Source organism: Corapipo altera, unplaced genomic scaffold, assembly GCF_003945725.1.
Source record: "Corapipo altera isolate COAL_440 unplaced genomic scaffold, ASM394572v1 1b, whole genome shotgun sequence".
NCBI classification, from domain to species: domain Eukaryota; kingdom Metazoa; phylum Chordata; class Aves; order Passeriformes; family Pipridae; genus Corapipo; species Corapipo altera.
The window spans coordinates 3,109,829-3,133,304 of record NW_020884881.1 but is presented as its reverse complement, the minus strand read 5'-3'; the positions used below and the strand labels follow the sequence as shown (position 1 = coordinate 3,133,304).

General features: G+C 36.8%; 1 protein-coding gene across 2 annotated transcripts in view; it reads right to left on the bottom strand.

Moving 5' to 3' along the window:
* Positions 1–5,824: 5,824 nt before the first annotated feature.
* Positions 5,825–23,476, bottom strand: part of MAPK11 (mitogen-activated protein kinase 11) — a 32,360-nt gene continuing 14,708 nt past the window's right edge. For both annotated transcript variants that reach the window (XM_027639836.1, XM_027639837.1), the window contains exons 3-12: positions 23,163–23,221; positions 21,934–22,045; positions 19,561–19,590; positions 19,381–19,428; positions 16,883–16,997; positions 16,689–16,760; positions 14,997–15,076; positions 11,362–11,440; positions 9,741–9,914; positions 5,825–6,498 (exon numbers count right to left, since the gene is read on the bottom strand). In XM_027639836.1, the coding sequence (XP_027495637.1) occupies positions 6,425–6,498; positions 9,741–9,914; positions 11,362–11,440; positions 14,997–15,076; positions 16,689–16,760; positions 16,883–16,997; positions 19,381–19,428; positions 19,561–19,590; positions 21,934–22,045; positions 23,163–23,221 (843 nt within the window). In that variant the 3' untranslated portion in view covers positions 5,825–6,424. The remainder of the gene's footprint in view (positions 6,499–9,740; positions 9,915–11,361; positions 11,441–14,996; positions 15,077–16,688; positions 16,761–16,882; positions 16,998–19,380; positions 19,429–19,560; positions 19,591–21,933; positions 22,046–23,162; positions 23,222–23,476) is intronic.

Here is a 23,476-nt window from a genome sequence, read left to right as displayed (position 1 = left end):
TTTTTTTTTTTTTTTTTTTTTTTTTTTAAGAGCCAACTTTTGAAGTGCTGGAAGGTTGCCATCAGCTGCAAAGCATATGAGGTAGATGGGATGTGTACAGTACTCTTTCTAATTCCTCTGGGAACTGAGAGCTCAATTTACACTCCAGCCTGGAGGTGAGGCTTTGGTGCTGGAGCAGGAACTCTACAAGAAAGAAGTGAGAAAGCTAACCATGTTTTCCTGAGAAATCCTGCATGTATGAACTCTGTTGAGAGAGTTTGATGGCAATGCTGTTCACCACAAATTGTTAATCAGAGACGATAAAATGGCACAGCTTTGTTTGTCACTGCTGGTGAGCTGCTGGGTCTCGGGTGAAGAAGTGCATCTGTATAAGCAGAGAGAGGGACTGGGACCTGTTCTGTAGTCTAGGTACTGATAACATGGGAGGAAAGCAGATCATGCGAAGTCCTTTGAAAAATCAAGCATCTTCCCACCTTTCTGTCTGTTTATGTCTGTGTCTTTCACATGATCATTTTATTCCCAATACATTAATTCATATATGAATAATTTAGTTGTGTAAAACACACCTTAAATGTCAACATAAAATATTGCTGAATTGTTAAAATATGACTCCTTGTTTTTAACAAGTTTTCTATATCCCCAACTTCAAAAAATACTCTGTGCTTGTCTACTTAGACATGTTGCCATAGAGGAAGTAAGTTAATTTTATTTATTTCAACAAGAACCAAAGATCAAATTAAAAAAAAAATCTTAGTTTTAATTTGAAAATACTCCCATGTTACAGTGTTCCCACCCTCCCCCACTGGAGTAACTGCCTACTATTTTGCAACTTTTCTGGTTTTGTCTCTCTGCTCCATAAGCAGGATGCTTCAGTTCCAGTTTCTGTGTCATGGAGCCCTCCTGGGGACCTTGCCATGCTGCAAGGGCACTCAGCCACCAGCAGAAAGGAATAAATGTGCACCACCTAAGCACTTTTTTACTAAAAAATATTTTAAAAGCTATATGTTTCATTTGCTCAAGAGTTCAAGTTAGAACTTACTAAGTAACTATTTACTAGCCCATTATCCCTGCTTGCTGCAGGGTGGTGGAGGAAGAGAGGTCAGGTGTAGAGGGTAGCAGACAGCTACATGTAAATCAACTGCTTTTAACACTCTCCTAACTTTTTCTCCTCAGAATCCACCAAAAGGTCCTCTCCTACAATATAAGTTTAATTTTTAAACTATCACAGATTGTTGCAGTAGGAGTTACTATAGTGCACAGAGCAAACAAATACACTTGAAGAGTTATCCAACTTCAATGCAAAAGTTGTACAAAAAGAGCATTAACGGATATCGCAGATAGCTGTACTCATTTGTCATTGCCTAGTTGTGCACATCACCTGTTTAAATCACCAAAAACTCAGTGGTATTCTCACCCCATCTCACACATCCTTCTCAATACTGCCTTAAGTTTTTGTGTTTCCATCTCAATGAGAGAGCCGGACAGGACAGGAGTACTGTGTGTTATTTTTGCACAAAATGTAGCAAATCTACAGCTTCTTGATTTGCACCTTCAGGGTCTAATATAAAATAGGAATATATTATTTGAGTGCTAATCTACAGGATATTATTCTGTAAGGAGCAAAGTATTGCTCAGTGGAGGCTGCAAGTTATGGCATATTTAATGTATAGTTGTCTCAGGGCTGCCACTGTGATTCAGTATTTCTGTTGTGTTCAATATTACTTGTGATCAAATTGGAACCTAAAAGGACTAGATAAAACCTCTATGCTATGGTACACGTCTTAATTTGTGACAATAATTGGAGCTGGGGGACTATGTGAGCTCAAAATGAAGCATTTGTATGCATGCAAGATTGAAGCCTAATTGAAGAGTTTCGCTCGCTCTGTAGAAATTTCACATCTAATGGATTAAGTGTCAGATTGGTTGGAAGATCAGTGTTCACATAGAAAACTCACAATATATTCCCTCCTTGCAGTGAAAACTTAGACCCTTTTAGGCATATCAGTTCAATATTTTATCTTACAGCAGAAAGAAGGGCAATGGCAGTGACACTAATGCAGCTTTCTAAGTCTCTTGGTACTAGTCCCTTAAAACCCCTTTACCCAGACTCATAAATTAATGACAGTTGGTACTCTCACTTGTGCAAGTGTGCTGATTTTTTAAGGACCAGTCTTTACATCCATAAACAGCACTAGCAGCAATGTAAAACAAGCAGCTGCTTTTAGAGTAAACAAAGATGTTGGTATTAATTTCTTCCTAAGGAGATTGATCTTGTTGAAGCTGAATCCCTTTCTGCTGCTACCAAAGGACATAAATTTACCTAATTTACAGTGTAATTCTCTTTTCATGAGAGCTAAATCCTGACCACTGCTTGTTGGTCAGGGATTCTTGGGCCAAGCCAGCAATTTACAGATGTAGCAAAGGTTACGTAAGTAATTTGTGCCAGGAGCTCAATACTTCTTGAACAGATTCATCTTTGACCAGGGGAAAGAGGCTGATGAAAGTAGAGGTCTGTTTTCTTGTTATGATCCAGGAGCACACATGACAGGAAGAAAGGAAGGAAGTGGCTTTTGTATTGACAGCTCCCCACCTCTGTCAAAGGTGCTTTTGCTGCCAACATTTTGTCCTTGAAAGGGCTGTCCCCCTCCTGACCCCAGAGTGAGCTTGCTGTGTCAGATCCTGCAGCATACTGACCCTCCTTCCCTCTTGCTTTCATCTTTTACACCATATCAAAACCATACCAAGAGCACTACTTGGAACTCTGCAGCAATGCTGTCTAAATGATGACTCTTGACCTACTGACACGTGATTTTTTTTTTTTCATGTATCAGTGTTGATAATTTCCCATTATTTTTCCCCCATAAATTCTGAAAGTTATTAGTAACCCCGCTGTTTCATACTCATGTAGTCATTTTGTATCTTCAGTGTATGGCACATGATATCCTCTAACACTGTGCTTTTCCTCTAAACGATCCTTGTTTTTTCTTTCCATGAGTCCATTTGAAAATTCGAAATGTTGTTATTCTTGTCTGCTTTGGCTGTGGCATATCAATTTCCTGCTCCTGGCCTTCAGTGCTTGTGAGGTAGAGAGCTTAAAAAAAAAAGATGCAGATTTTAAAACTGTAATGTATATTTTTACACATGTCAAAAGATTGAGACACATGAAGAAGATTTTCCTTTTGCAAGACCTTTTATTGTCAGTGATGATAAAATTACTAGACTGGTGGTTGCACTTAACACTGATTATGGAGTGAGATAATAAATACTACAAGTGATTTCAATTCAGTAGGTGGAGGGATCACAAGCTCTTGTGACTGAAAACTGAAATTAGGTAAATTCAGATTAAAAGTAAATTGCTAACAATGTCAATAATTAGCCAGAGAAAGCCCTTGGAGAGCTGTGTTCTCCCCAGTGGAATCCTAAGCCACCTCCTCTCCAGCCATGCTCCTCTGAGCTTCCCTTCTGTGCTTTGCAGGTGGTCAGGGATGATGAGCACCCTAATTTAGTGTGGCCTAAAATCTATGCTGCTCTCCTCAAATGTACACACAATGTATAAGAGGACCTTCAAAAACACAATTGTACTAACGAGACTAAGAGTGCTGTCGGGAGATTAAAACCTCGCTGTTTAAGCAGGCTCCACTACAAGTTTTGAAAACATTTGGGCCATGTAATCAACGCTTTCATTAAAGACATTTTTAGCAAATAAATTTTTATGAAATAAAATCCTTACTTCTATATTTATTTACTCTTGAATATTTACTTTTAAGCCATCTGCCCTACAGGTTCACCAAGCCTGACAAAGCCCTCACTCCTCGATGTTTACCTCCATTTGCCTGTTTGCATTGGCTGACAAATGGTTTTTTCCATCTGTTTTCAAATGATAAGCATTGTTAGTGCTAAGCTTTCCACCTTTCTGTCCCAGTGGGGTACTGGCTTTCCAATTACCCTCTCCTGCTGTTGTAAACTGATAAAGTTACCACACAGCAGTCCCAGGTTGGATTGCCATGAGGGAGCTGGTTACCCGCCATAGAAAAATACTTTAATTAGTGGCTTTCGAGGTCTAAGTAATTGCCTTCATTTTGCACATCTAGGAAAAAGATGTCTGTCTCCCTACTGTTTTTCTTGACATTAAAATGAGATGATTTATAGGTTTTGATGGTAATTCATTAAAAATAACTGAGCTATTGTTGTCCATTACTGTCACCTTTGATTAGTTTAAATGTGGGTATGACCGTATTCTTCCTACATAATTTATCTCCTAGAAAAAAGTTGCATCTCTCAATGTCAAAGGAAATATTCAGACAAAGATTCAGGGGTGGCAGAAGAACAAATTTTGTAAGGAATATAGAACTTTCTTTCTACCTCAAGTAGCAGAGGTGGCCAACAGAGTTTTATACACCCTTGGAAACACATTTGCCAATGGCCACCCTCACAGCAAAGGAAATCAGATTAAAGAAATGATGGGACAAATCCCACACTAAATTAATTATTGTTGGGTGCATAAAGTTCTTGTGAAATCTCTTTACTTCATCCTTGCCCTTCAAGCTGGTATGGAGCTCCTAAACAGGCTCATAGTCTCGATATGAGAGAAAATAAAGCACTGAGCTACTTTTAACTGGCAAACAAACAAAAGAAAAAAAAAATACGTGACTGAGTGATTATTTTCATTATGTAGACAGACAAACAGTTTAAGGATTTACAACCTTTCCAACTATTTTAGTCAGCATGAAATTCAGTCATTGCATGATCATTACAGGCCTCGTCCAGCTTCACAGGAAGCCAAAGAAATGATGGCCAGACAGCACTTCAGAGGATTTGCAAGAAATCCATGCAGGCATTTACTTTCAGATTAATACGCCTTGCAAAAAGTTGAATACGAGTGGTTGTATTCCACTGGATGCAAGTATTGGATAACTGGCCAACATTATCAAAGCAGACTATCACTTAGTCCACAAATGAGAAAATTCCATTTTCTAGACAGATGCCTATTTCCATTTCTGAAAAATCAAAGTTCTTAGACTTTTTACTTTTTAAATCTTTTTATTAAGAAAAGGCTTTTCTTTTTACATAGAAAAGATACAGAGGAAGGTAAGTTAATGCAGTAGAATTCATTACCTCATGTAATAGCTATACAATTGAACAATAATGACAAAAGTTTCAGAAAACCTAAATATTATAAAAAGCCACCTCCAAAATAAGATTCTGACAGAGCAAGAGTGAAACACAAAAATGAACAACACTGAACAACTGTGGACCATAAGTGTGTAGAAAGACACAGTCAGTACAGCACAAGAGGCCTTGTAACAAAAGGATGTTCCTGCTACAGTATTATGCCTTCAACAGAAAAATTAGGTAAGTTTAATTCTTTAAGAAATCTTGGTATCTGGCGTATTCTCCAATTTATTATTTAATTTTCCAACTTTTCAGAGCTGGAAAGCCTTTTAATTTTTGCTTAAAAAGAAACTCCAATAAGAGTGTGTCAAATTCTTAAATTTCCTTGCTTTGTCATGTCTTCCAATGGCAATTTTTTCCCAAGGATTACATGAAGAAAAATAAGACCATGTGAAATATTTAATTCGAAGCTGTGAACTGAACTGAGTTCTCTTGCATTGCCATCTGTTACAGCCTTTACTGAAGCTTGCTCAAGTCTACAGAGCTCTGTCACAATACCTTCCAGGCACCTTCCTGTAAACTCAGGCAAATTCACCAGCACTCTAGTGATGGCAAGTTTAGAAATACCATCAGGAAGTAAAATCATCTCAGAAATGGGTATTATGCAGATTGGAAAAGTATATAGGGAAAATAATGAAAACAGACACTTGGATGGCAAGAGAAGACAAAGATTTATTTTTACTGACTTTCAAGTGGTGTTAAGATTGCTTGAGAGACATCCAGTAAATGTGTAAGACCACCACAGATGTGACTACATAGGCATATTCTGTCTATCTCGCTACCACGCCCTCTCATTATAAAGGCACTAACTATAAATAGTATGAAAACAAACAGATAAAATGCCAGAACAAAAAAGGATTGCTTGTATGGACCTCTGTGTTTATGTTTGTATACATTCATGCTTTAAATGTACAATTTTAAAATTAATTTATGAGATCACCTTTATTTTGGCAGTACAACTGATAAAATGAAACATGCAGACCACACAGCTTGACAAAACTCAGTGCATAATTTTGTCAGAATGAAGCAGTTCTTTATCACCCCTTGTGAGCTGGGAATACATTCATATTACAAGGCAAAAAAACTCCCACCCAAAACAGATAACATCTGGCTTCTGTTTAATTCATCTGCTTTTCCACATCTTCTCCAACATCTTTGGATAGTAAAATCTACATCTGACCACAGGTTAAATTGGATGGTTATATTTTAACAGTCTTCATAGTGCAGCAAGGCAAGACAGAGCTGCCTGTGTTCACTGTTCTATCTCCAGGCTGTCCATTTTCAAGTCAGGTGGTTTAAAGCTAATCACTTCTTCATAGGTAAGTTCTGTAAAGGTGGGGGGTAAGGGAGACAGAAGAATTAGGTGATATTCTCTTAAAAAGAAAAATTCCAGACAAAACAGTTCTATAGACTCATGTGACTTGCAGTTTGTATTTCCAGCCTTTTTAAGAGTCCAGATCCAAAAATAGACTGAATTCACTAGGAATCCTTCTCTTAACATCAGATTGCAAATTAGACTCACAAATACTGTTATCGTACAACATGACTGTCCCCGTCAACTAATTACTAAAACACACAGGCCCTGAAATGGAAACATCAATTATGCTGTCAGATGACCTGCCAAAATGATGTAATAAAAGACAAAGTGTAATGGAAAATGGAATCTTTAAAAGCACTCAAAGAGGTTTTCAAATATACACTTTTAACTGTAGAGCATGTTCTTTATCATCTCTCAGTCAATTGCCTTCAACATAAATCATTTGCAATTCTGTGCTAATGCCTTACGATCTCTTTTGGTTTTTTGGGTGGAGTGTTATGTTTTACTGTAACTAATGTAATTTTAAGGTCCTCTGAAAAAAAATTTTCTTTTGTCTTAGAAGCATGTAACAGTTCTATTTTCATCAAGAAGGGCTTCGCTAGAACATGGGTTCCCTACTATTTTACTCTGATTTGGGAACAATCCTTTATCTTTTCATGCTGGCAGTCATGTCGTGTTGTCTGCCTTGGATATTAATGGAATATGTCGTCAGTGGTTGCCTCTTACGTAATTTCTCAAGTTTGATACCATATTTTAAGACCTTATCCTGTTCACATATAACATATGGTTAACAATGCATTACTTCAGGTTCTGTTTTCCAAACAGTAATGTTTAGATCATATCAAACTCGTGCCTATTAGTTTGTTTATTAAATAGCTCTGAGACAGCTGCTACACCTGCAAGTGTACCTACAACTCCTCTAAAAAGTAAGTAAAAAATCTTCTGCTTGTGCTCTAATTGTGTTATGCTGCATCACGGTGCACAGTGACCCACATGCCACTTCCAGTGAAGGATTTCTCTGAAAGAAATTATGTGTGCAGAACTGCAGAGGTGAGAGGATTTGTTAGGAGACTCTTTTAGTGACTGAGCTGTAGCTATTAAATAGCATCTGGTAACAGCAAGATCCAGGGAGGAGCTAGAGCAGTCCTGAGTGAACTTGGAGGAAGCCAGTATCCTCCCAAATTGGACACCTGGAACTGTATTAGAAATTATTCTCCCTGGCTGTACATTGTATGCTTATAAAGCTCCTTACCCACTTCTTGTGCCCGCTACGCAGCAGAGGTATGTGCAACTGGAGCAATAGCTAAGAGAATGTGTAGCATTCAACTCTGAATAGCATACTTTTGGCCTCTAAAATTTTGAAATACTTTCTAACCGATTAAACACTTTTGTAAGAAATCTATGAGCTTGGGCTGCAAACCTCAGCAGTGTGCAGTGGAGGCCAAGGAAACTCTGAAGCACATAATGTGTAAGACAAAGTGTCTGAAATATCATTTTACCTTGGTGCTAAGTCCCTCTTGGGATCAAGTGCCACTGATTTTTAATTTGAACAGAAAAAAAGAGGAGAATTATGCCATTAATATCTTGAGAAACTGGGGCAATATTTCATCAACACTACAAACACTTTACGCCATCTTACTTAAATGTGGCACCATGCAGTACGTGAAAATAAAAAGTTTATTCCCCAACATAAAAATATGGCCAGAAGGAAGGAGGAAGCAATGCACATCCTGTGTAATTTTTTAGATATTTGTCTCAGGCCTTTTTTTTTCCCTGTGTAAAGAAGAATTTGACCTGTAGTTCCAGCAAGGACAGTGATGTAGAAAATAATACATGGTAAATGTAATGATAAATGATATGATACTGCTCTTCCTAGAGAATTCACCTTCACATTCTCATTTCAGTTTAGAAGGTGTTAAGATAAGATTGTTCCCGAAATAATTTCAACGGAGTTTCATCACAAACAGAAATCAGCTTCATGATTCAGAAATTGTTAAAATTTCCGGTTTAAGACTCAGTCAACTGAAAAAGCAGAAGGAAAAAAGAAATAGTTCACTCTTAAGTCTAGCAGGCAATTGAACTCAGCTCTAAACAAATAAGATGTATGGGTGGTGCTGGAGGCTGCCAGGTTTTGTGGAAGAGAACATGTGTAAGGAGTGAGCAATGCCAGCCAATCTTCCTTGTTTGTACAGACACAGTAGACTTCTAGAAAAGCCTTGAGGAGGTTGATTTATTGCAGAGAGAGCCACGACCCCACTATTACCTGTCTTGAAGATGTATTTGCTGTAGTCAGTCTGCTTGTCTCCCCTGCAATGCCCAGGATAAAACGTGGCACAAGTGGAAGGGCAACAGTAAGACAAGGGAGACATCATAAACCTAAGCACTATGCTAAAACATTTTTACTGAACCTTACCAGACTAAAAGTTATAGAATATACAAAGAGAAACAGAAGACATTTATTTTATAAAAGACATTTTAAGTCAAGGAAAGACCTTTACTGATAAACAGAAACCGTTAGTTTTCTACAACATTATTCTCAATTTAAAATCTCTAGTAAGGAATTTTTAGCATAATATGTCCCCATTAGACAGTGATGAAATTGGATTGTACTTTTCAGTGTACTTGCAACTGAATGTTTGGCCACCTTACTTCTGTGATACTGCAGTGCAATATGATCATGATGCAAGCATGGAATTAACTAATAAAAGATTGCTGCAGTATTTCTCAAGGAAAGGTTCTGGGGTGTGACTCCTAAGTAAAATAATCAACTCTTATCTCAAATAGGAGCAATAGCATAGTTTAGTTATTAATCCTAACTTCTTAGCTACCTAAAGAATTACAAACAAAATACACATCCACGGGGAAAATACTACTTTCTGGTTCTTAAAGAGCTAGACCAGAATCCCAAACAGTGTCACTTGCCCTAGAACACTTACTTCAGCTGGGGATCTGATCTAGAAAACTAAAAGCAAAATAGAATGTGTAATTACTGGTAATAGCATCAGCTTTTAGTTAAGTTGAAGACTGGTACAGGGAATCTAGTGAGGAGATGATAGAATGAGGGAAGGGTGCAAAGTCTGGAGAGGAAACACAAGCCTTTCCACCCCTCCCCTCCCACAAGTACATACAGGGACCTGTTTGCCTGAGGCTTAGAAGTTCAAATTCCTCTGGTTAGAAATGGAGGAAAACTGCAATTTAAATAAGGTTTTGTTCTGCTACATGTATTAACTGCTGTGTGCAATTCTGATACCTTTCCATTCATCTATTGTTCGTTCCTTATTCTCTATTGACTCGTCGTACAGCTCGGCCTCCGGTTCATCATCCGGATCGTGATACTGGACAAAGTATGGATGTGCAAGCGCTTCCGAGGCAGTAATTCTTTTATCACTGTCTAATATAAGCATCTTCTCAAGAAGATCTACAGCTAAGGGAAAAAGAGAAACATGGTTCAAAGCCAGAAGAGATAATTTAGAAATAAAAAAGAAGGCAACTGTCGACACACAGTATATCCTCACTCACCTTAAACACAGTTAACATTACTGGCAAACTCACAAAATTCAGGCAAGATAACAAGTAAGTTTTGAAGATTTTATACTGTGAGTACAATTTTCAGAGCTGAAGGAAGCTTCTGGTTTGTTTGTGGTATGCACAAAAGTTCATAATAGTCCCTTTGAGATCTGATTCACCTCTTCAGACATCCAAGGACTTAATTCTAAAAAGATCTCTGTGTGCTTATAAGCTAAATACATGCTTAAGTTTGCAGTGATCAGGATCAAGTTAAGTAACTTGTGAATAATAAAATGTGAATGTGAGATTACTTTTTTAATTAGCTGCACCAATGAAACAATCAGATGAAAACCCCAAAGCAACTTTACAGGACCCAGAATAAACAAAATATGTTTGAAGTTGACTGTTGAAGAATACTAGAAATGACAGATATCTGTAAGGCTGAAATTAGTTTTGTATGGAAATTTTATCCTAACTATTAAAAATATTATAAAAAAAATGTTAGTGCTTTCATAAGCATTGGCATTCATAAGTTTGTCCTTATCATATTAATACATAACATGCTGTTATGTACCTCAGGCAAATAAATCTCACTTTTTGTAAGAACGTGTTCACAGCTACCTATATTTGTAAGAATAAAATTGGCATTAATACACAGATTGAATTAAGAAATTGTCCTGTGCAGGGCTAGGAGTTGGACTTGATGATCCTTGTGGGTTCCTCGCATCTCAGCATGTTCTGTGATTCTGTGAAAACATTTTAACTCACAGTACTTCCCTATAATGTGCACTTGATGGAACTGACCAGGCGCTGTAGGGAAATGACTCTGGTGACTCATGGCCCTTTGCCATGCCACAAGAAAAGCTTCACAGAAACATCTCTTTTGCACAGGCAGAACCAATTGGTTAGACATAAAAGCAATTGTGCAGGATCAGACCAAGGGTCTGCCTAGCCCAGCATCCTGTGTCCAACAATGGCTCATATATTCCTAGGAAATAATACTCAAAAGGATCATTCAAACAGCTATGCTTCCTGGTATGTTCTGCTTGCCAGCCATTTACAGCTCATGGCCTTCCTGAGCCAGAAGTGATGTCTCTAATCTAGATCCCATGACATTTTTATTTATTCCTGCTATTAGCTGGCTTTTGCTTTTCATCCATGGACTGTTTCCACAGGAGATTCCCATAACCTCCAGCAGAAACAAAAGACACAGGCTTCATGAAGGGAAAACAGTCTCAGGATGAAAGGTTAAGCAATGCTCTTCTCACTGGTTTGATCATTACTATATGGGATCATATAGCAAAGGAAGGTTTGTGTTCCTATGTTAGTGAAAAATTTTATCTGTATTAGCCTGAATTTCTTACCTAATGGATTGGCACCACGAAATACTGCTTTCAAATCCTGTTGAGGCATATGTGGAAGAGATTCAATATATTTTCTTGCCTAGGGAAAAAATCAATATACATACCACCACATGGAGAGAGGTTAAATTTTGCTTAATAGTAACTACATTAAATCTAAAAAACTCAACATTATGTTTCTTATACATGGAAAACCTTTACATAAAACCATAATGTATGACTTTGTTTTAAGCAATCACTCCTGTATACTGCACAATAAGCAATAGAGTTTTAAGCAGGTGTATTTTGGCGTAAGAGTTGTGTGTTAGCACTTTTGTTATCACCTGCGCTTACTGGTTTATTGCAAAATATCCCCTGGGAACATATGAATGTAATGTTCAATCAGAAATTGCAACTTAAATCATCTTCCAGTTACCTTCAGCAAAATGGTATCATTCAAACTGCAGCCTTTCCTCCTCTCCTTTTTTTCAACAGTAGCTTCACTAACCAAAGTCTATTCCCCTGGAATAGATTTTCAGATGTTTAACAGCTTGTCTTGTCACTGTGTCTGTGAAAGGTTCATCCAAACTCAGTCAGGAAAAGCCTACCTGCATGCCAGATCCTCATTCTGTACTATACTATACTACAGTACAATACTGTATTATCACAGCTCACATAGGGTCAGTGTGGAGCCTGACATTAAGTAAGCTGCAAATTTCTAGGCTGAGGCAGACAGGGTAGCAAGAGAAAAGGTTGAATGCTGGTCCTAAGGGTTGGGATCAGACAGAACAGGGAATTCTGAAATTGAACAGTTAAAAAAAAAGCAAATGGCTATTTCCAAATCCATAAAAAAACCCAGCTGGTATTTGAACAAACCTTAATCCTTTTAAAACATAATTGTGTTACACAGATGTCTCTCTCACTTAGCACTCCTGTTAGAAGGACACTATCTGCAGAAGGCTAACTAAGCATCCTTGGCCTACTCAAGACAGCAATGGAAAAAAGTGGTTCATACTAAGCAGCTCCATGGCTTCAAGTGAGATAACAGAATTGTGGAGTTACCTTCTGGACTATTAAGAAGTGACTATAAAATACTGTGACATATCACCTGTACAATCCTACAACCATACTTGGGAAACAGATCCTGTTCCCTACACTGTTGTCTCTCAGCCATCATCTTTATTTCTGTAGCTACGATGAACTGATGTAAAGATATTTTAAATCATTATATAACAAAGCCTCTTTTCAAACTGTTCTTGTTTAAGAAGGCAGATATATTTACTTTTTCTGCTTCTTGTAAGATGTAAGCATATTCTAACAAAACTCTAGACTGCCATTAGAGACATATTTCAGAGTCTTACTAAAGGAAGAAAGCTTTTATGCATTACATCCCTGACTCTTTAAGATGATACTAGTATTTTCCCTTTTTATTATGGGGGTTGACAGCAGCCAGGCTTTGTTAAAGCCAGGTTTTGTTAAAGGATGATTTCTTCTAAGAAGCTGTAGCCTGTCAGGCAGAGGAGGATGTTTAAACACTTAAAAGTCAAACAGAGGCTTTGCTGCACTCATTTTATGCCCCTAAGGTTCATAAAGGCAGCTAACACCTCCTAGAAGGCCAAGGTGTGCTGCTCTTATTAGAGCTAAGTCTTCCAGAACAGCAGGGCAAAAGAGAGCTATCACACATTCTTGCAGGAAAGCTATAAATTAGGGCAGAAACAAGGTAGATTTATTTTATGACAAATATCTGTGGATTTGTGGATTATTTGTTTCTCTATGGACATCAATCAATATCACTAATCCAAACATGATTGAACAAGATACAGTGAAAATTACCTCCGACCTTGCCCAGAAGTCCTTTTGGAAACAACATAGACCTATCAAAGTATACTTACCAACCTGTCCCCTCTGCTTATATATTCACCACAGAAACCCAACCAACAGAATCCAGATGTTTAAATTACTCTGAAATACAAAATACCTCAGTAACTTGTGCTGAAACATCCCATGTGGCTGATCGTTCAGTTTCCAGTTCTTTAATCCTCTACTTATAACTGAAAATAGGCTTGGCATTTCAGCAAATCTCTGACCCTGCTGTTAGAGGAACGTTACAAATTGTTCATGGCTGCAAGCTGCATTAAGAAATATCTAAACAATAAGGCAAAACTACACGGTAAAGAAGAACTACAATGAAGGAACCTCCTTGCAAGTGGCAATTACTTCCAAGCAAGGTATGCACCTCCTTTGACATTGCTCCTCTAACCAGGCAGCAGCAGCCCAGAGGTGACCTAGCAGCACTCCCATTCATTAACCTGGTTTTTGTATTCTCCCTGTGCTTTAAAGTTATAATTAGTCCCAGCAAACAGTTTCAGGACTCCTGTAGCTCACTGAGGTATGCTCTGAAACACAACAAATTAAAAGACAAAAGCAGATACTATTTCCAGTAAATAATTAAAGTGCTTAATCCCATGATCAAAAGTTTAGAATCTTACTAGTTGTGGGTAAATCACACATTTGTATACACTACTCTGAAAAACTGTAGTATCTTAATAACAATACACAAAGGCTACATAAGGACCTACAAGACTATAAAAGGACCTGTGCTTAGGACAGCACAGTATGACATTTGCTGTTTGATGCAGTCCCTGGCAAAAGGATGGATGCTTAGTTAGCCTCCCGCCCCAGCCATTCCCAGGTGCTGGGTACCCAAAACCTCTGAGACTGTGCTTTGGCTGATGAAGTTTCATTATGCGTGGACATTCCAGAAATATAGCATTGTTCTAGCTCTCCTACTGCTCCTGCTTACTTAACCCACTAATGTAGTCATTAGTAAGGTCAAAGAAAACCCATCAATAAACACACAAGGTGAAAAATAGCTATTAGTATTAGTCTGAAGCATATACAGAAAAGGTGTAAGATAACAGCTGCAGCTAGGGAGGTATCTGCATGCTCTTGTTTATCTGAACTTTTACACTGTGCTCATCACCTGCCTTTATCAATCAATACCACATGTCCTTCCTCAGCTGGATATCCATGGTTATTGCTTACAGTGAATCCTTCAAGTACAGCTTTAGCAAAGAAACAAAGTAGAAATTGTTCATTTACTAGATTACTATTCTAAAGAAGCCACATGCAGATTTAAAAAGCACACTCTTAACTACGGATATTATCAGCGAAGTAGACCTCATGCAAGGATTCAGAGACGAATAAATATGATTTTCAAATTAGGGATCTAACTCATGCAGAACACACATTATTGGATTCTGATATTTCTGTTTAGAATACTTACAACAATGGGAACTATGAAAATTACAGACATCAGCTTTAATAACTACAGTATAATGCTCTGAGCTGAGCATGAGTTTGAATTTTTTTATTATAAGAATAGCAACAAATTAAATGATCATCAGGACTATTTGCTTAACTCTTTTCAAAAACTGAGTACATGAGAACAAATATTAAAATTAATCCAGCTGACAGTCAAGGGATCTGGTTACCTCCAAAAAGAATTTTTTTTAATGGTGGCATTCTAGCAGCAAAACCCAGACAATTTTAAGGTGTTTGCTCATTTCCAAATCAGAGTATCTGTGTAATGCAGTCATTGACATATGATGCCAATTAGGGAAAGAATGTCAGCTAACCAAATGAAGCTGTGAACTTACATGTTCTGATGATATCTTCTTCAGAAGTTCAGAACTGGGTGTGCCCACAACTTCCATTATTCTCTTTAGTTGATCGATATCTTCATTATTTCAGGGAAATAAACAGCATATGGTCCCTCTGGGTTTAGACAATTAATGAGCTTCCATGTACATAACTAAGATGTCTAAAACTACTCAGCAAGAAAATTCTACCACAGTCCATGGAAAGATACAAATTCATACCTGCTTAAGCCTAGTCCTGGACTATCAAATTCTCTACTGTACCAGATTAATCTGTCAGGTACATCAGCTGCATGAAAAATATTGCTTTTCTGTCCTAGTTCTCAATTTAATATTCTTAAACTTAATCTTAATAGCACATTTATGTTTCAGCAATCTGAGGGATTTCTGAAGATCAGTCTAGTATGATACAGCACACAGGGCTAGATGACTAATCTTAAGACTGGTGAGTAAAAATTTCTTATTTTGTAGCTTTAAAAATCTGTTTTATATTGTTCTCAAGATTAAAACTTTGAAAACGTTCATTTCTCATTGTCATAGATGACCTGTATAATACATTTTTTATAGAAACTCAAGGTTATTTTACAGCTTTATTTAAATTGATGTAATCATACAACTACAGACAATATTTTATCACAGCAAAAAAAAAAATCTGAGTTCTTGAAAACTAGATGTATTGATTTTTCCAAATACCATGTATCATGTAATCAAACAGTCTGGGGGACAGTCATCTCCATATGATGAACACCTGGAGAATGCCTGTGGTTACAATAGAGTCTAATGATGCTGAGCACAATAGAAAGGTCAGCGGAGAGACTTGGTCTCAAGCTCTCTTAACAGTATTCCAGGCAATTCTAACGTCATGATGTTTTGCACCTGGTAATAGCTTAGTTTTAGCAGAAGTATTTGCTTTTTGAGGGGTTTTGGAGTTGCAAGAAATGTCAATATTTAGTACAGAAGAATGTGCCTTTGTTTCTTATATTAAAAGCTTTTCTCCTCTGATGCAGTTGTTTCTTCATTCCTTACTATGTGTTTTTCTTCAGCTTTCTTTTATTATTTTACTGCTCTCCTCAGCAGCGTCTCTTTTTTTTTTTTCTCCTGCCAGCACAGGAAATGCCAATGGAAATCCCTGATGCTCCATCAGGGACCACAGCACAGCACTGCGGAAGAGAGAGGGTTTTGTTGCTCCTGTGACATTTCTGGAACTTGCTGGTTTTTTTTAATAACAGGACACAGTAGGCCAATTAATTTACTTATTATTTAAAAGTTAACTCATTTGCATTTTAGGAATTTCCAGACTAAAAGCAGTTCTATTTTTAAAAATCGTATTAGCTGATAAAAAATAGTGCCTTTACTCAGCTTCAGTTCTAGCATGTGTTATTTCAATAAGATCTACACATGGAAGAAGTCTACTCTGTTGTAACTAGTTTATTATTTAAATACAGATACACACCAAATAATAAATGTAACATTGTTGTTTAGGAACATCTGTTACTGGTTTTTATCCTAGCAGTGAGTCTCATATTCAGTTGTCATATAAACACTGAACTGAAAGATTAGCAAATTGTTTACTCTTTTACCAGTTTGTGACCTCAAAAACATTTCCATAGAAGCACTCAATTCCTTAGGAAAAAAAAGGAAGAATTAGAGAGTATTTTTATAGCTGCATTTGAAGTTTTATACTAAGGATACAATCATTTCCTGGAAATAGAGCCTTCCCCTTCAATAGCTCTGCCATGATACATCCGACCGACCATATGTCAACTGCCAAAAACAGAGAGAGAAATGTGTACAATGAATCAAAGTGACCCTTAAATACAATTTCCTCTTGGTTTCAAACTATCGCTCCATCCAGCTGTTGCAAAATGCAAGCCTTCACAAATTACCTGTTTGATTGTAGTGCATCCAATTTAACATAATTTCTGGAGCTCTGTACCATCTTGTTGCAACATATCCAGTCATTTCATCATCAGTTTGTCGAGCTAAACCAAAGTCTAAAATCTACAGAATAAAAATAAAATAATAATTTTTAAAAATCCCCTTTCACTTTCATTATAGGTCCTGATTTCCCCCATTACTCATTTCTGAGTTTACCATAGTCCCTCACTATTGGTGAAGTAAAACAGGAGCACTCTGCAGATGAGCTCATCTGCTCTCCCTGCTGTATCCCTGCAGCCTAGGGGTCTGCATAAAGATGCTTCCACTACAATGAGCCTGGCCCTTTGTTCTCTAAGGTAAACTTTACATTTTCCATTGACATTCATTTGCTAAAAATAAGCACTGTTGCTATTAAAAATGAAACACTATTATCAACTGGGAATATTTGTGTAAAACACCAACAGCAAGTGCCAGTAGCCATTTCAAGATCACACGAGCTGATCACAAATCTGCAGAATTTGTGTTGTTTCCCTCTTATGTCTAAGCATTTACCCAAATCACACATCAAACCAATGCCACTAGGAAAGAAACATATATCCTGCATAAAAAGGTAGATTTAAATCATATACCATCTGTTTTTGGTAGAATTTGCACACCAAAGTAATAAAGGAGCTCTGTTTAGGTACAGATAGGCTTGACTGCAAAATGTTCCCCTCCATATGCTTTTCCTTCCTTAGTTTACACTGATGGGAATTTATTTCAATTGATTTTTTTCTGTTTATCTTTGCTTTCTATTCTATTCTCTGATTAGTCTATGTCCCACTAATTATGGACCCTAGCTCTAAGAGACCCTGCTGTGAAAATGTGCCATCTGAGCCTCAATGCTGTTAAGTCAGTCATCTGAGCTAGCTAGCATCTCTTCACATAAAAATGTGAATAAGACCATTGAATATCTCTTGTGATGAGATTCAGGATTATTTATTAAGCTGATGGCTAATCCTTTTCATTGGCAACAAGAAAACTTCAAGAGGTTCATTCAAAATTCCTGTTATAATCCAATTAAAAGATATGAAAAGCCTAAATAAAAATATTAAGATATAAATAACACATTAACATTCTTATCTATAATATACTTTAAAAGCATAATGTATTTCTTATATAGGGAAAGAAAAATATATGAGGCAAACAAGGCACAAACAATGGCGTGAAGCTTAAACACTAATGCTCTTAAATTTATAAGGGTTTTTGCAATATTTTTCCCTAACAGCTGATCCCTTCTATTAAGTATTGTACACACACATTTTCCTTCTTTCTGTTTCTAGTTCATTTTTGTTCATACTTGGAAATATCTACTAGTTTGTTCTATTAAAAATAATTTGAGGAAGTAAAGTTATATATATAAACAAAGCAGAGAGTGGTGTAATAAATGCTAGGCAGGGGGGTGCACAGATAGCACAATAATAGAAGAAAAGCAGTAAAAATCTCCTTTACTTACAGTACAAAAATACAGCACACATTTTAGAGTGCATAATCAGAAACAGATGACCCATAAAATTTCACAGATGCTGAACATATATGTATGAAGACATTAAAGAGATAATAATGAAACTTGCTGAGCATCTGCAAGTGTCACTGAACCAAACAGGAACTACAGTTTCTCACCACAAATCCGGATTAGTGCAAGAACCTAGCTGCACTACTCTTATTCACTATTGTGATTTTTTGCTGATCTTGTAGTATTTGGAGTCTTTTCTTAAATCCCTCGCAGCTGGAATAAAGTGATTACATCAGAGTATTAGAAACAGGGAGAAAGACATTTCTGGTTGTCATGGTGAAATGCTAAATTTCTCATTCTTAGGTTTAAAGGCTTAGAAAGCTAAAGGACATCTCTTCCTTTTCCTGAGTCTCATGCTTATTATGCAATATTGTATCACATGGACACAGAAAGAGATGTATTTACTTAGATGTGTATATTAAAAATAGCATCTGAAAAGCATGGATTACAGGGTTTTTTTTAGTTGGTTGGGGGTTTTTTTGGTTGTTTTTTTACTGTCTGTAACTGGTAATACTGATATATTTTTTGCCATCATTATTTATTTTGGCTTATATGGTCTACAGATATAAAAATGAAAGTTTTTGTAAGGTTTCATCTAAACATGGCAGATGCAGATACATATCACAGGTCAGGCTTCCAAGATATACTCAGTTAAGTACTCACTCATGGGCCAAATTACTAGCTATTATTAGCTAATTATTACTCCCACCATCTGTGGGGTATACAGGGATGAACATTTCGCAAAGATTCTTACATTCATATTAAATTAGCATTTGGGAGAAAACACATGTTCATGGAAATGGTTTTTCTGTGCCAGCGGAGGAACAGTAGCAAACAGTTGAAATTAATGGATTCAGAAATTAAAATGGTAGCTAATGTTTTCTCAGAAAACTGTCATCTTGAGAGCTTTTTTTTTTACAACATTCTTCATTACAACAACATCATACTTACCCTCAATTCACAGTCTTCATTTACGGCTAGGTTGCTGGGCTTCAGGTCCTGTGGCAGAACACAGTTAGTCGAGTACTATTTTAACCTTTTAAAGTATATTGTAACTATTTCTTAGTAACACACTTGATGCACAGAGGGACACGTTCCATTCATTTTTATTACACCAATGAGTGAACTCACCCGGTGGATGATTCCAGCTGAGTGAATATACTGTGAGACAAAAAAGAAAAAAAAAAGTAAGATTTGAATTTAGAGGTGAAGGGAGGTAGAAGTCACTTGTCTTATTTTTTTATTTCTGAGACTGACTGTTTTATATACAGAAAATACTTACGTCACACTACATTTTCAGATCAGAGGTATGTCAAACTTCAAAACCTCCCTGTTTTGTCTTATCCAGAACTGGATATTTCAAGAAAGGTAACCATGAGTTAATAGATTCCACCACAAAAGAAAGCACTTGCAGTGATTCTTCTGTTGAAAATTTCTTCCCAATCTGGAATTTGTTCCAGTCTTAGCTGGAACATGTTGATCACCTAGTGTCTCAGTGAAGTCACAGTATGGGAAGGTGACTTAACATCATGTAAGAGACCAAAATACCCACCTAGGCCATAGCATTACTTCAGGTCCACTTTCAAAGCAGAGACTCAAAGCAGTATTTCCATGGCTATTTAATGTTTCTGCTACTTTACATAAAACATTTAAAATCGAAGATTGAGAAAAGCTTATTCTGTCATTGCCTATCATTCCCTTGTCAGGATTAACAGCATATTTATCTATCATATTACTTATCAACATCAGCAAGACCTTGAAAATGTTCTGTTTCATTCTATAGAGGTGAATTCACCTTTTTTAGGAGCAGTGACTATATGCAAAATCTGTATAGCAACTGGGAAAACCCAAAGAAAACACAAGGGCATTCTCCGTGTTCCAGAGCTAAGCACTGTTTATCAGAAAACAAGGTCACCTCTCAGTGCTCCTCACAACAGCTGAGAGTGGCTCAATGAAGATGAAACCAAACTACTGCTTGTGACAGAAGGGGCCGTGCCCTTGCTCTGCTGAGACGACCACAAGAGCTCCTCTCGGTGTCACCAAGCAGTGGTCTACCAGCCAGCTCAGAAACCTGGAAAACTGCAGCTCCACACTGACACTGACTGCTCATTCAGCTTCTGCAGGATGCAAAGCCTGTGCTCCACACTGCCGAACACACCCACCACCACCAGCAGGCCCAAAGCATACTCAGATATGTGAATACAAGTTGCAGTGACTCCAGCATAGATGTGAGGAGATATACATGATATACATGATCAAATGTTCTCCAAGTGGAATTTCAATTCCAGAAGAGACAAGCCACTTCTCTTCGAAACAAATCCAGAAATGCACCTGGATTTGCACCTCTGAGTGCATTTCTGAAATGAATATTCACTTAGAGTACAATTCTTACTATGATTTAGCTCTGACACAAAAGATAGACTTATATACAAAACCTCAACCTGGATAATTAATGCCAGAATCCATCTACATAATTAAGCTATTAACTCACGTAAATGAGACAAAATAATTAAGGTCTCAGTTTTGCCATTTTTATTCACTAAAATCTGCACTTAAATTGACAGAACCTGCATGCATGAATAAGAACTACTGTCTCAGGCACAAGGTGACTTGCTGAAAATCAGGTAATAAGTATATTTCAGAGCCAGTATTTACCATGGCTTGCTTTCAAACATACAGTTATTTTCCGTGTCTAAAATATCAGTTACTGTTCAGTTAGCTACTAAAGCAGCTGACTCCTCTCTTTTCTATTTGCTTATACCTGGGAAAAACTATACTGGTCTGAGAAAAAACTTAGCACCCAGTAAAGGGAAACATTACCTACTTCTTCACCTGTTTATAGACACTTATATGTTTAACATCCGCAAAATTATACATATTTTGATTCTTTTGAAAGCAAATCATGCTGCATTTTCATTGCCAGTCACCTGTGTTATCTAACTGTATAAATTTAAACTGGTACAATTAAAGGAAACAATGACTTTAGAGGCAGAGTAAATTCCCAAGTGATTGTGTGCAACACTGTACATGGCTGGGATAAATTTCTACTTCCAGACATTTCCCAAAAGACCCAACTGACCTGGTTATCTCTTCATCTATGTGGCACTCTCTACAAAAATCAGGACTGTGGTTTTTCAAACTAGCTTATGTCTTTCAAAGCAAAAATATGAGTTACTTGCCATATTGTTCTTTATCCATTTCACATTTTTCAGAATTTTTGAGACACTATATAGCAAGTGATTGTCCTGCAATAGTAACTTAAATAGAACTAATCTAAACTTAACATTCAAGAGGAGTATTCACGTGTATTGTGCCTATAAACATTGGCAGGCTTGGAGGTCTATTTCTGGTTAGAAAAATTATCTGATAATTTCTGAAATGATTGCTGCTACCTGTGCACTCCTAAGGCACAAAAAAAGTCTTTATGTACTGTCATTGCAATGAAACAGTCATTACTACAACATTTAGATTGTGGACTCTAAAACTCCTGCACTCAGCCAGTACCTTAAGACCTCGAAGTAACTGATAGATGAGAAACTGTATATGATCATCTGTTAACTTCTGGCACTTCACAATGTTATTCAGGTCAGCACCCATTAAATTTGTCACAAGATACCTGTGAAAATAAAATAGGGAGAAGAAAACAAAGAAACACACTTCATTTAAGAATGGCAGAATGTAAATCCTGCTAGAAGAAACACATATAAAGAGTATCTACATATGCTCATGTAGGTTCTTTTTCTACTGTCTAATAACACAATTTATATCCTTTAAATCAACTATGAGCTTTAATAATGCAATCACTGCTATGAGATTTGGTATGATGAAAAAGGAAAGACCTTACAGTATATTAAAAGCTTTTATCTCTGTTTTCTCCATGCCACAATACACCAGTGATGCAACGTATTTTTTGATGAAGAAGAAGCCTCACTCAAGACCAAAATGGGAGTTTGAGGTACTGAAAATACAAGACCTGCAAGGCCTTGGAATATCTGATGATGGAGGATGGAGATTAACATTAGGTTGGTTGAAGTAAGAGTGTTTTGTGTAACTTCCCTCCCTGTTCCCACTGGAAGTTTTATCTTCTGACAAATTTTGCAGAAATGTTGATTCTTTCCAAAAACAGCACTGGGACAAAAGTATGCATCTGTCATACCCAGTAACTGTAATTTTGTGTAATTTTGCCTCAGAGTCAAAGGGGCCACTAATTTCCATGGAGACAAAAACAGATTAATTACTATTTCTTCTGTTAAATTGTTTATTTAAGAGTTTATACATTATGTAAACCAAGAGGAACTCAGCATAAATTGTGTCTTTGAGTAGCACCAAAATATACCTAATCCTAGGTTAGTCAGGACTCTAGCCTGAATTTACCTTGTCTCAGTTAAGCAACAGACTACTTTCCTGCATTCCTGAACTATCCTGTCTATCTGTGAAAAGATAGTCTACAGCTAACACACAATTGAACTGAAAAAGTTTTAAGCTTACTGGAATTTATGCAGCATTAAACCACTCACTATATTCCTATAATCTTAATTATTATCATTTAAAATGTACAAAAATGAGGTCCATCTTCCTGCAATCTCTTTTGTGGAAAAGTTGCAAAAAGGTTTTTACAAAGTCAACTCTGCTGCAAGTCTATTAGAATAGAAATGTATGTACTTCCTTTTTAAAACCAGAGTGGTATGTACTTACTTTGTAACTAGTCAGAATGATTTTAAAATTTTACTTACACTTCGTTAAAATTTTCTATTGATGTTGCAGGTGTAAAAACATCTAGCAATCCTATAACCTGAAAGGTGAAGGAAGTGACATTTTATTTTTAGAAATCTGCAAAGCAGTATATAATTAGTATTGACAGCACTCAGCATTTTTGGGATGAAACTTACAAAAATATGACATATGTTCATCCTGAAAACTGGTACAATATTATGGGTCTATAGGTCTACACAGGTATCACCTCAGCTATATCCATGATCAACAGAAAATTATATTAATTACAAAGAATAATTACGACAAGATTTTAGACAAACAAAAATTAAGGCAG